Source organism: Diplotaxodon limnothrissa, linkage group LG16 (genome assembly GCF_057381915.1).
Source record: "Diplotaxodon limnothrissa isolate DT_005_m linkage group LG16, D_limnothrissa_male_GT1.1, whole genome shotgun sequence".
NCBI lineage: Eukaryota > Metazoa > Chordata > Actinopteri > Cichliformes > Cichlidae > Diplotaxodon > Diplotaxodon limnothrissa.
Window position 1 is genome coordinate 11,122,310 of NC_140611.1, and position 14,031 is coordinate 11,136,340.

The window sequence follows — 14,031 nt, forward strand, 5'->3', positions numbered from 1 at the left end:
AATAGCAAAATTCAGGGGGTTTTTCTCCATGTGAGTGTTTTTAATATTTTAAGTGATTGTCCTCTTTACAAAAAATTTACATGAATTTAGCAATTAAAATTTTCTAAACCACGTAGAAAAGGTGGATCCCACCAGCACCCTCTCAATCAGGTGGTCCCACCAGGTAGTAAAAACGGGGGGGGGGGGTGTGTGTGTGTGTGTGTGTGTGTGTGTGTGTGTGTGTGTGTGTGTGTGTGTGTGTGTGTGGGGGGGGGGGGGGTAGTGTGTATAAATAAGACTAGAATTACTTTATGTACTATTTAGGTTCAGTGCTTGGTCTGTGACCAGCAGCTGGCCTACAACAACAACACCTCATCAATGCTGAGGCATTTCCGTGCTAAGCATGATGCGGTCCCATCTACGAGTACAATGACAGTGAATCCAAGCATTTATGGTATGGACATCAACTGTCAATCAGTCATTCATTCATGTCTCCCATCACTAGCACAAAATGTCACTAATTGCGTTTGACTTCACTTTTTGGGTGAGAGGATGTACTGGTTAGTGGTTCTTCCGCTTCCTATGAAATGTCCGCAGGCTATTGGTAAGATGGGAGACCCATTTACTTGATCCCACAACACATAATGACTATTGAACTACCTGCGAATAATGGCATTAAAGCCTAATCAACTTATACAACATGTTAAGCCTATTTTTATCCTCATATTCAAATGTTTGTGTGTATTGAAGGGATCATGAACACAAAGCCCACTAAGGTGGTCGATGCTGCTTTGGTGAACATGATCGTGAAGGACTCGCAGCCCTTTTCCATTGTTGACGATGCTGGTTTCAGACAGTTTGTTGGTGTCTTGGACCCAACTTACACAATCCCCACCAGAAAGGCTCTAAAGGAAATGGTGGCGGAAAAGTTCAAAGAGGAAAAGGAGAAAGCAAAGAGAGAAGTGGAGAAGGCTACAGCTGTCAGTCTCACCAGTGACATGTGGACATCCATTCATATGGATGCCTACTTGGCTGTGACATGTCATTTTGTCAATGAACAAGATACACTGTCCACAGTATTGCTAGGAGTGGGACATTTCTCCAAGGCAAATACAGCCGAAAATATTGCTGAGGTGAAAAAGGTTTTGATGGAGGAGTGGGGCATCCAAAATAAAGTCAGATGCCTCGTCACTGATGCAGCACCAAACATGATTTCCTCATCTAAAATATTGAAAGTGCGCCACACAAAGTGCATTGCACATACTCTGAACCTCATTGTGAGAAAATCAATTGACAACACGCCTGGGCTTGAGGAGATCAGAGGTAAGGCTTGTAAAATGGTAAGCTATTTCCGATCTAGCGCAACAGCAAAGGAGAAGCTCTGCCAAATGCAGCAGCAGATGGGCAGATCACATCTAAAGCTCCTTCAGGAGGTTGACACCAGGTGGAACAGCACATACACTATGCTGCAGCGTCTGTATGAGGAGAGAGAGACAGTTAGTGCTGCCCTTGTCTCAATGAGAACAGATCTCACACCTGTCACTGCTGAGGAGTACCTCTCAGTTAAAGAGTGCCTGGAGGTGCTTTCTCCTTTTTACACAGCCACTACTGAACTTTCTGGAGAGCAGAGAGTATCTGGGTCCAAAGTCATCCCACTTGTCTGCATGCTGCGGTATTTAGCAATTTTAGCAATTGCTAAAAAAAAAAGTTCTGGATGACAAAGCCCGCCAGCTGTGCATGAATCTCACAAGAATGCTGGGTGAATGTTCGTCTTACTTGGAAACAATGAGTGTCATGACCATTGCTACCCTGCTTGATCCAAGATTCAAGGCTGTGGGGTTTTGCAGTCAGACCAATGCTCAAGCTGCAGTGAGACGTCTGACTGCAGAATGTGCCACCATCATTGAAAATGAAAAAGACCAGATAATGCCTGTCCCTCCTGTCCCATCTACCTCGTCACAGCCAGAGCCAGCAACCAGTTCTGCAACTCAGTCAGGTATGGCTTTTGTTGACCTGAAGTCCATAACACAATGAAAGGGTTCCAGCTTATTCTAAAAATGTCTCAATTTTAAATACACGTAGACATTGAGGGCTAGCAGGAGGGACTATGCGCTTACCTGCTGCTCTCTGGCAGGTAGCTCCATGCCCTCCTGGGTTTTAATTGCACCTTAGAACACACATGCATCAACACTACAATGAGCGGGTGGAGGGAGGTTTGGAGTCTTCTCTCACCCCCGTTCTCTGCGGCCTGCTGGAGCGGGGGGGCTAGGAGGAGTTGGCCGTCCGACTGCGGTCTGGGGTGTGGGGCCTCCCTGCTGCTGCGGAGTCGGGGCGGTCTGCCTCTCCCCACCGCAGGGAAAAGGGTAACACCACCTGGGTCTGGGTGCAGTTCCCCCCTCCAGGGGCAAGGGTACCTAGACCCGGTTCGTAGAGTACGCTTGGGGAGTGTGATCGTGTATACAGCGTCTCTTTATGTCTGTCTCCACGTCGGTTGAGTGTGAAGTGCATATGAGAGCATGAGGGTGGGAATGGATGTTTGTATCTGTGTGTGCCTGTATGTCTGTGTCTATATGTCAGGTTGGGTATCAGACGCCACCTCTCTGGGGACATCTCAGGCCCTCCAAGGTTTGGAGGCCTATCTCCCCCCACCACCACTTCCCCTGCCGGTGGCGGACTCCCTCAGGTGTCGGTGCGTTGGTGGTTCTTTGTATCTGGGGGTGGGCGTCCGGGTACACGCCGGCTCACTCCTTGGCGGCCGCTTATTGGGGCTTGCTCGGGCCACTTCGGAGGTGGGGTGCCCCCGGCCTCTCGGCCTGGGGCTCGGTCACTCAGGCACAGCTGGCTGCCGGCGGAGCTCACGGGCACGTCACTGCAACTCCCCCTGGCTTCTGAATGAGCCCTCATCTGGGACTCTCCTTAGCTCTTACTGGGACAGTGGCGCAGCTGCCCCTCTGTGGGTCTTCCTTGGTCTCTTGTGCTCTGGGGGCCTCTGGATGTCTGGAGTTTTGATCTCCTCCATACCTGCTTGATACCATAGAGGACAGGGCTGTGGCTCCCCACACTCCCTAGCAGATCATTACATGGAGAAACCTTTGGAATGCAAGCATGCTGATCCACACAGGTATGCACACAGGTGTACACATGGGTATTCACAGACGCGGACTACAGCTTTCTTGGCTGCTGCCTCAAAGCACACTGTGCGCTGTCTATCTTGCGTGCTGCACAATATCGTTTATTATTTAGTAACTATTGATATCACTGCTAGCTAGTTTATTGTGATGGTGCTTTTTTTTCTTATTATGTTGCTCTTTGTTGTTTGCTTTCCCCTCTGTTTTTTTTTTCTCCATACAGGTGACCCAGGAGTTGTTTTTTTTTTTGTTTGTTTGTGTTTTTCTCTCTTCCCCCCCTTCTCACCGTCTCTTTTCCCCTTTGGTTTTCTTTCTTTCTCTCCCTCTCTTTCTTTCATTCTTTCCCCCTGTCCTATCCCACAGTCATGTCTGTCCTGTTTGTAGCAACTGAAAATAAAATAAGTTCATAATTATAATCAAGGTCAGTCAAATGGACCAATATGGCAAGGCCACGATGATCCACTTGGTAAAATAAATCCGCTTGGCATCTTTCTTGGCCTTAAGACAACAATTCTGATGGCTATAGATCCAAACGGGACAAGAATAAAAAAAAATGTCTCAACAGTAAGAATATGTTTTAATATCCCAAAGTTTCAATTCTGTTATTGGAGATATGTGACTACAAGAAGTTTTTTAACAAAACTAAAATCTGTTTGTCAAAATATACATTTCATTAGATATGTTTAGTATCACTTACATTTGAATATTCACATTTGATGTAATGCCCGACAATATTTTCACGGACCTTTTTCACGGCCTTTAAGGAGTCGCGGATAAATACAACAAAATAAAACTAGTACCGGTACCGAAAAAAAGAAGATTTATTCATAACACACGTGAAAAGACCCAGAAAAACAGAGTTAACGATAAAAACGATAACAAAATAACGCTGAAAACCGTTAAAAACCCTGAAAACCATACATTTCACACTTGAGCCTCAACTCTCGCGGCCCGGTACCAAACGACTCACGGACCGATACCGGTCTGAGGCCCGGGGGTTGGTGACCGCTGGTTTATAGGAAAGTGAATCATTCGCTGGATTTTGAGTTGATTTTGCTCAATTTATTTTATCTGCCGAAGTGAAAAACTTGAAACGTCCAAAATCATGTTACCATAATGTAAATATCATTACAGCATATGACTTTAAAAACACTTCCATGTGAATTAAAGCTAATAAAGACTAAAAAAAAAAAAAAATGTATTTGACACTATACGTTAGATTCAATTACATTGCTACACATTTTAGAAAATCATTTTGTTTATTGTTTTCAGGTGATAGTCTGCAGGAAGCAGTTCCGGCACTCCACAGCCTCTTCTGTTCCATGCGAGAGGATTTTCTCTAGGGCAGGAGAAACTATTTCTAAGAAAAGAAACAGACTCGGCCAGTGCACAGTAAAACTAATCCTCTTTTTAAATGAAAATAACAAAAGGGCTACCTTACATAGATCATGTTTTTACTTTGCAAGTTCATGATTAGGGGTGGGTTTTGATTATCACTTTTCTGATTACAATCCATACTAAACTGAATAAAGTGATATTGATTCATTAAAATCCTGCGTCGATTTGTAAATTAAACGTTATTATGCCTGAAACGCCAGCATCTCAGGTTAAACCTCAAAATGTCGTCAAACACCAAACAGAATCAGAATCAGATTTTGATGTGTCGGCGGGTCCGCCCTGTGTTTACCTCTTTTTTTTTCCCCCGCTGGCTTCTGCAGCTTTCATAAATCTCTGTTTACATCTCTAAGTCTCACAAGTGTCAGCTTTCTTTTAATAGATACGAAATTATGGATATATACTGATAAATGATCAGAATTGTAATATTTCTGACTGTCTGAGGCAAAACTTTCCAGATTCCAATCAAATTGAATCGGATCCTGTATCGAATCAAAATGATTCTACAAATCAGTGACGATGCAGCCGTACTCAACCCCCTAAGCATTTCCCCTTTCCAGTTCACAATCAATCCTACCCCTAGGTCAAAAATATGTATAGGACAATTGGCCTAATCTAATAGTTTGTATGAACCTGACCAGCTGTCCAGTGATTAAATGCACAAGTAAATGGAGGCAGGACTTCACAGCAGGAGCATACTCCATCATGTGCTGTGCATTATCATATGTATATTATATATATTGCTCACTTATTGTATTTACCAACATCAAGGAGTCATGAGCAAAGAAAGGCCACACCATAGTGCATGTTTAAATAGGGAAAGTTTATTGATCAAAATGCAAATAAGCATTACATTTTTTTCAGCCCCCCAATCGAGAAAAAAAACAAAACAATTACATGTTCAAAGCAACGCAACGGTGGCAAAATATCAGAGAGAACTCCACCCTGTGGAATGAGCAGTGATAACTAAGCAGTCCGTTTTATTTTGCAGATTCAAGCTGCTCTTCATAATTTTCGCCACCAGATGTCACCGGGGAGGACTGTGTTGAAAAGCTTCGAGTAATGAACCGTTTTTCAATACAAGCTTCAGTGCTTCAGAAAGCTTAATTTGGCCATCACGGCCATCACTACCTCTCCCACCTGCTCCTACCACTCCACACCGTAGGCAGGGCACTCACACACCTAGCATTCAACATGGAGATACCAGAAAAAGCCACCCTGCCACATCCAGCCCATCCCCAGCTTATATAACCTCAGAGAGGTGATTGCTGACTGGGCCCAGGTGGTAAATGAGGCCAATGAGCAGCAGCTGTGTCCCGGAGAGAGAAGAGCAAGAGAGAGACAGAGGGGTGGAGCAAGAGAGGAGGAGGTGGAGAAAAACGCCACGCCCACACAAGGGCAGTTTCAGGAGGCCCAGCTAGGGCGTAACATTGCAAATCAAACAGTAAGCCTGTAACAGACTTTAAGTAGAAAGTACATTTTTAAACTAATATGAAGTTATTAAAGGCTTATTTTTTCTGACCTGTTTTGTTTTTTCTTACTGCTGGAACACAACAAGATTCTGACAGCAATGTAATGGCAGTTACCAGAGAAGAACCGCCTCCTGTGCTGGAAGATCCTGAGGTTCCCCCGCTGATGAGAACAGACAGCGTCTATGCAAGTTTGCTTTATGACATCTACACAACACCAGGATTATCTTTACTTTTCTTAGATATAATGCTTAATCCATGAAATACTGTTAATGCTAAATTGGTACTTGAACATCCTTGTTTTTTTATGCTTTAAAGTTTAACATTTAGAATACAAGGTTAAATAATTGTTGGCCTCGGTTTGAGTGGAAAACTAACTTAGTTTGAACATGTCTTACATTTGAGTCATCTCTGTGGACTTCTAGAAATGCTATTGTTTCAAGTTGTGAAAAAAAAACATGTTTAATTTGATTTTGATTTTCCAAGATATTTTTTTAATTACCACTGTTGCACAAGCTTGAGCCTTGGTCCTGTTAATTGTTTATACCTAAACTACTGCAAAAAATTGGAACAATGTGGGTTTTTTTTTTTTATTGTATATGCCACAAGACTACCTTGACCAGCTATCCAAGGTGTTGAATTAATCTGAGATCCTTTAAGCTGCGTCGAATTGACTGACAATGAATTTGTCCCACCACAGGAGCTGATGGAGGAAAGCAGTTCTGAAGGATCTGTTGATGTTCCTGCTCAGGCCCCAATGGAAAAAAAAAAAAGGTCTAAGGACTTCCAAAAGAGCCAAACAGACAATTACTTGCTCAGACAAAGATTCCAGGAGTACAGAGAATGAGGAGGAAACTAACACAGGCAAGGTGTCTGCCATGAAGCTGCAGAAAAAGGAGGATGGTGAATTTACAGTAAGAAGCATTGTCTTTATTGTACGATTAGTTGCCACAAAATGGCAAGGCACTTGTTGTGGAAACACAGTTCTGAAACAGTGGTTGCAAAAGCAATAAGCTACCCTTTGACATCAAGACAAAGAAAACTACATTTTGGCCTCATCAGAAATAAAGGAGATCATGCTCATAATAATGAGGTCCTTAAATAAGGAAGTGATACCCTGATCCCAAGTGAGCAGGCTTCCAAACCAGAGAATGCGTTTGACTATATGCACTGTATTAACTGTGAGGCATTGCTCAAAAGAAAAGTATTATGGAGACATGTGTTACTATGCAGACTCTCACAAAAGTGCAGTAAACAGAAGCCAGGCAGAAGTCGAATTCAGTCTGTGCCTTCGCACAGCCTGCACCAGAAGGTGTGAGCCATAAAATTTGGGAACTACTAAATGTGATGGATCAGGAAGAGATCTCACAAGTTATAAATGAGGAGAAAAAAAAATCATAGAGCTTTGAGAGCAGCTGTAAGCTAAGTATGGCCACGAAAAGTCCAAACATGAATACATTAGACAGAAATTGAGAGAGATGGGAAGACTGGTTCGAGATTCAAGAAAAGGGGGTAAAATTCAAAGAATGGAGGCGGGTTTTTTTTTTATAAACACTCCAACTTCAATGTGGTTGTGGAAATGGTAAAAAAGGTGTTTGGTTTTGATAATGACACAAACACAAAATTCAGTCTTTGGCTCTCAAACTAGGTCATAGCTTGAAAAAGATTGCTGATATTTTGGAGTGTGAGACACAGATGTCGGAGCATGTTGATGACCAGTTTCTTGAAAACATAAAAAGGACGAGAAGTCTACTGGAAAAGAAGTGGGATGTGTGCATTTCATCACGTGTGTTGCGAACTCTGAGTGAAGGGAAATGGAACACACCACAGCTTCTTCCTTTCACAGAAGATATAATAAAAATGCGGGCCCCTTGGACCCTCCAGCGGGTGCAGGAGATGGCTGGACGGGCCCCTCGGAGCCTCCAGGGGAGACAGGCTGCTGAAACAAAAGGTGGAGTACTGGTTTGGGCTGGTATCATCAAAGATGAGCTTGTGGGGCCTTTTCGGGTTGAGGATGGAGTCAAGCTCAACTCCCAGTCCTACTGCCAGTTTCTGGAAGACACCTTCTTCAAGCAGTGGTACAGGAAGAAGTCTGCATCCTTCAAGAAAAACATGATTTTCATGCAGGACAATGCTCCATCACACGCGTCCAAGTACTCCACAGCGTGGCTGGCAAGAAAGGGTATAAAAGAAGAAAAGCTAATGACATGGCCACCTTGTTCACCTGATCTGAACCCCATTGAGAACCTGTGGTCCATCATCAAATGTGAGATTTACAAGGAGGGAAAACAGTACACCTCTCTGAACAGTGTCTGGGAGGCTGTGGTTGCTGCTGCACGCAATGTTGATGGTGAACAGATCAAAACACTGACAGAATCCATGGATGGCAGGCTTTTGAGTGTCCTTGCAAAGAAAGGTGGCTATATTGGTCGCTGATTTGTTTTTGTTTTGTTTTTGAATGTCAGAAATGTATATTTGTGAATGTGGAGATGTTATATTGGTTTCACTGGTAAAAATAAATAATTGAAATGGGTATATATTTGGTTTTTGTTAAGTTGCCTAATAATTATGCACAGTAATAGTCACCTGCACACACAGATATCCCCCTAAAATAGCTAAAACTAAAAACAAACTAAAAACTACTTCCAAAAACATTCAGCTTTGATATTAATGAGTTTTTTGGGTTCATTGAGCACATGGTTGTTCAATAATAAAATTATTCCTCAAAAATACAACTTGCCTAATAAATTCTGCACTCCCTGTAGATTGGCGACAGAGCAACTGGGGACTAAAGTAAGGGCGACAGAGCTGTAGGAGACTGAACTAATGAATGAGCTATTGGTGGCGCAGGAAACTGAGCTAGGAACTTAACAGGTAGGTGAGCGATGGACTGCACAGGCAGCCGAACTAGAGGTCAAGCTGCACACTGATTAGCAGACTGGACTAATGACAACACAGGTGGCTGAATAGCAAGTTGAGTTCGTGGCTGAAGTGATGGTTGAGGTGAAAATGGAGCTAGTGGTGGAGTTGATTGCTGAGCAGGAGACACTGGAGACTGAGCTAGGGGAAGCTGAGCTGCGGGAGACGCAGGTGACTGAACTGAGGTTAGCTGGGCAGCTGACTGAACTGACAACTGAGCAGGAGCCTGAGCTAGTGATTGTAGTGACGGTTGTGGTGAAAGTGGAGTTGGTGGTTGAGTAAATGACTGCGCTAGAGACTGAGCTGCTGGTAGTAGAGCTAATGGCTGGGCTGCTAAGGGCAATTGAACAGAAGGCCGGGCGGCTAACTGGGCTACAGGCTGGGCGGCTAATGGCGAAGCTAATGATTGAGCAAACCAAGCTGCGAGGGTTTTTAGAAGGGTGGCTCAGTCCTCCTTGCCTGGGCCACCCATGCCAAACAGTTCAAAACAGCATTAAACTTCACCAAGAGGCACACAAGGAAAGACACAGCATAAGGGAAGACACAACACTGACGCAGAGAAACACAGGGCTTAAATTCACTGGGGAATAACGAGGGGAATGAGACACAGGAGGAGAGCACAGCTGGGAGAAGTCAGACGTGACGAGACCAATGGGAAGCAAAACTAGAAACAGTGGGGGTGTCGAAATTCATGGGCTGCATCCTCCTGAGGCTGCATTTGTAGACCGATTACATCACAGCGACGCACCAAAGGCTGTCCAAATTTGTAGACTCCTCTGAATGCAGCCAACAAATGCGTCCTCCTTTTCTCTGAATTTCGAGGATGGGTCGGGTGTGTCCTTCGTGGCCCACCATATCCCAGAATTCATAGCGCGGCCTGGCCAACTCCAGTTTCCGGCAATGGCGGCCACTACTAAGTTTTAATATTACTCTTATTAATCTTTCTGGGTCACAAAATACATTCTTAACATATTTTCAGGCGAGAATGTGGGTGTGTAAACTTCAAATATCTGCTCGGTTTATCAAGATATCACATATTTGCAAAAGTGCTCCGACGTCTTCAGAGACATCCGTTATCCACCAGCTGGATAGCTAGCCGGCCCAGAATTCAATGTGGAACTTTTCATGTAATGATGGCGGCACAAATAGAAGATAAAGTTAAATTTTTATAGCGGTTATGTTGGTAGGTTTATGAATTTGCATAGACTTGTATTATTTATTTAAACAATCTTCGTAAAAAGTGACCGAAAACTAGCTTGTGGGTCCTGCGGTTTTTCATTGCCGCTTACATACAGCTAATTTTGATTTTTCGCAATTAGCTTTTTTGTGATATTTTTATAGGAACCAAAAAGCAAACAGTGGACTTCATAAAAATTAGAGGAGAAAACGATCACCTATTCACCGGGGTAAAAAATTCAGGCATTGTGGGATGGAGGTACAAGAATAAATCAATTTACACATCATATTCATCTTAGTACGGTTTCAATAACCCTCATTCTGTACAGAACCTGTGATGTCCAGACGGTATTCCTCTTGTGCTCTGCTGTGAAAACTTTTGGATTTAGGGATTATCATAGTTGTCATGGTTTTCTCTCTTCTCTTATTTTTTTTGTGCGATCAGGACAATTCTCGAGAAGATGGGCCTGCAGGGGAAAGTCACCCCCTTGCAGGCCAAAAAGAAATAGGACAACTTAAAGAAAAGATACAAAGTATGTGTGTTGTCAAGAAGATTTTTAAGAACAAAATTTAATAATGTACATTAAAATGTACATTTACTAAAAGTTGTGTTGTTTTTATTTGTCTGTCATTTCTGATTTCCTCAGCCTTTAGGATTGCAAGTATCCAGGGTCAGGAGAGGGAGTCAGTGGGAAGCCCACTGCTGCTACTTGGCTCTGGTTTGGCCTCATGGATGAGGTGACAGGGCAGAGGCCTTCCATTAGGCCTCCTGTCCTAATTTCCTTTCTCCCTGAGGACAATCCAGGGCCAAGTACAGCAGTGGGTGACAAAAAATAGGGGGAAGAAGAGACAGATGAGGAAGAAGATCAGCCATCCACAACAGTGAGGAAGAGGTGAAGGGATAGGGGGGATGAGAGGACATGAGATACCAAAGGGAGGCTGAGGAGAGGAGAGAACAGGAGAGCAGGGACAGGATGGACAGACTTTTTTCTATACTAGAAAGATTGGTTCCTAAATAAGTTACAAATATATTCAAATAATATTCTTACTTTGTTCTGTTTGTTGTTTCATTCTGAAAGTTTTTGATTAATGAAAGTTTGTTCCCAAATCGGTTGTGCCTTCAGATATTTTTTTTTATTTGAATACATTTCTTACTTTTTTCTATTTGTTGTGTTATTCTATGTGTTTTTTATTATGAATAAATTGATGAAAACAATTTTCACTGAACTCATTTCATTTACAGTTGTTTTTAACATGTATGAACATTAATCAAACAGTTTTAAAATTATATTTATTAAAGGTAAATAAAAATAAAACAATATTTCTAAAACATGAGTATTAGTTAAAAAAGGAACAAAAATATACAAATATTTACAATTTTTCACACAGGATTAACCTAAGTGACCTGTTCCTGGACCGTTTTTTAATATAGTTTGATAGATCACACAAACAGAAAGTCTCTGGCAGTGTTGCTGGATCTGCCGAAGCAAGATCAGACGTGGATGGGGTGCTGCGACTAAGACCCGCGGTTTGTCTTTTCTGGTTGGAGAGTGGAGAATCACACAGGGTGGTCTGCAAAGAGTGTTTTAGGACGCTTCCTCCCACTGCATGGTCCATCCACGGGTTTGCAGGGCTGGCTCAATCGACGGCTGCCACGCCACTAAGAGGTTTTTCAGAAATATGCAAACTGGAGAAAGTGGATTCTATATTACTACTAGTATAACGGTGCATACACACAGAACGCAATAGAAGACCAAAGAGTCAGGTTTGCATGTAACGTCGATAAAGAAGGATGATGAAGTGCGACTGTGGGTCCCATGCCAAATCAGAAGCAGATTTGCGTGGCGAAAATGCTTTTCTGCCCGATTTGCACAAACAATTAGCGCGAATGATGCGTTTGAAGCGCAAAGTAAAATACGCGCTGCATTTTATTTTGTGCATTCGTGCTTATTGCATCTGCCACTCAAGTTGGAAAAATCTGGACTCCAGCATCAAGTCGCGCCACGACAACCAATCAGGTGATTGGGTGTCAGTTATGCTGTGACTGCGTGAATGGAGTCACAGCATCAGCAGGACATGGATACTGATAAAGACCGTGGCTACGGGGTGGATCTAGAGAAATTTTCTTAGGGTGGCATAGAAATCAAATGGGGTGGCAAAATCAAAGCCTTTTTTTTTTCCAAACACATATGCAGGTGGTTACATATGGTTAAAATAATTCACGTAAGTATACACGTTTTTCATATAAATATAGTCTATAACATAATTATTGTCTGTAGCCTACATAATTAAACACTTTAGTTACATAAAACATGTGAGTTTTGATTTTATGTACTGTATAGCCTGTATAATAAATAAATGTGTAGCCCAATAAGTATAAAATCCAGAAAGCTACACAACATGGGGCGGTTCATTTACAAACACAAGTCTAACTTAAGTTTCACACTGTTTTTTGTTAGAAAATAATCACATTGTTACATGCTTAAATTACACAAAATGTCAGAAATCTGCACTGTCATGAACAAAAATTTAAACCTAATTTTTCATGATTTGTTGGATTAACCCACCGAGGTCTGAAATACAACCGGCCATTTTTGACTCCTTTTGAGTTTACATTTGTATTTCACCCTCAAATTGTTTCATTTTATTTTTTTCCCCCTTGCCTGGTTTGGTATCATTCTTTTCAGCTCAACTGAATTTAGTTGTTTTTTTTCTGTCCCTCCAGAACTTGTACTGTTTTTTACTGTAAAAAACCCCCCACAGACATGTTGAGTCAATTTTTATAACTTGAAATGCAAATATAAAATGTACATTTTGTAAGCATATACATATACAACTATTTATCTGAAAATGCAGCCAATATACCTGCCGTTTTTTTTTTTTCCATTTTGTACAGCCACTTAAAAATATTACTAAAACTAAAATGAGAGAACAATCAAGTGTCGCAATAAGGCTACGTCCACACGTACACAGGTAATTTTGAAAACTGAGGTTTTCCGTTTTTGTTTTAAAAAATAATCCCGTCCACACGTAAACGCAGAAATGAAGGAAAACGCTGCTAGAAGCAGAACCGAGTCGTATGTGTGGAGGGACAGTAACTGTTAGGGGTGCAACGATACACAAAATTAACGGTTCGGTTCGATACTTTGGTGTCACGGTTCGATATTTTTTCGATACAAAAAATGTTCATGCTTTTTTAATTTGTCATCTATTAAAATTATAAATATATATTTTAACTCAAACATACAGTTTTTAAACTTAATGTTGCTGAAACAACAAAGGGATAAAATAATAAATCTATCTGATCGACAAATCACTCATCTTTGGAAAAGAGAGTTTATTACAGAGAAATGGCTCTTTCCAAAATAAAAGCTATACTATAACGGTCCCCATAAGGAGAATCATGTGCTAACAGCTGTCTAAATGACTCGGGTAAAGTTTGTAGCATGCGTGCTTGTTGTTTTTGCCTGCTTCCACTTGTCTTTGCACTAGGATGATGTCGGCGTAAATGTGCAGTCATATTCGTTGTGTTCCCACTAGTGCTGTCAGCGTAAATCTCGTTGCAGGGCTCTAGACTAACGCCATGGGCGTACCAGTACGTCTAACTTTAAAAAGTTAGCTGTACCGGCACAAAAGTTAGGCGCACACAAATTTTATAATAATTTATATAATATAATGTGTTTTTCTGGATACACTGTGCTTTTTCAGCGTTCAAAGATTGATGACACCGTGTCAGAGCACTGGCTATGAATTTCAGAAGGATCAGGTCTTAACTTAACAGAAAAGTTAGCAATAGTTCTTTTCCTATTACAGCTACATCCACATCTGTCGTGCCTAGGCTGCTCACTAGGGCTGGGTATCATCACTGATTTCTATAATCCATTCGATTCCGGTTTTCAAAGTTCCGATTCGATTCAACTTAGCCTCAGACAGTCAGAAATATTATAATTCTGATCATTTATCAG

General features: G+C 42.0%; 2 protein-coding genes and 1 pseudogene across 2 annotated transcripts; all 3 read left to right on the forward strand.

Annotated features, from left to right (window-relative positions):
* Positions 1 to 309: 309 nt before the first annotated feature.
* Positions 310 to 1,298, forward strand: LOC146615787 (E3 SUMO-protein ligase ZBED1-like; the record flags this gene model as incomplete). The annotated part of the gene is made up of 2 exons (XM_085374257.1): positions 310 to 403; positions 730 to 1,298. Coding segments are annotated over exons 1-2 (615 nt in total), but the record flags the coding sequence as incomplete, so codon positions are not given.
* Positions 1,299 to 1,349: 51 nt separating this feature from the next.
* On the forward strand, positions 1,350 to 2,013 carry LOC146615788 (E3 SUMO-protein ligase ZBED1-like). The gene is given in 2 exon segments (XM_085374258.1): positions 1,350 to 1,705; positions 1,707 to 2,013. Coding segments are annotated over 2 exon segments (645 nt in total). The 5' UTR covers positions 1,350 to 1,367.
* A 4,064-nt stretch (positions 2,014 to 6,077) lies between these two features.
* Positions 6,078 to 11,085, forward strand: LOC146615789 (uncharacterized; annotated as a pseudogene).
* Positions 11,086 to 14,031: the final 2,946 nt, after the last annotated feature.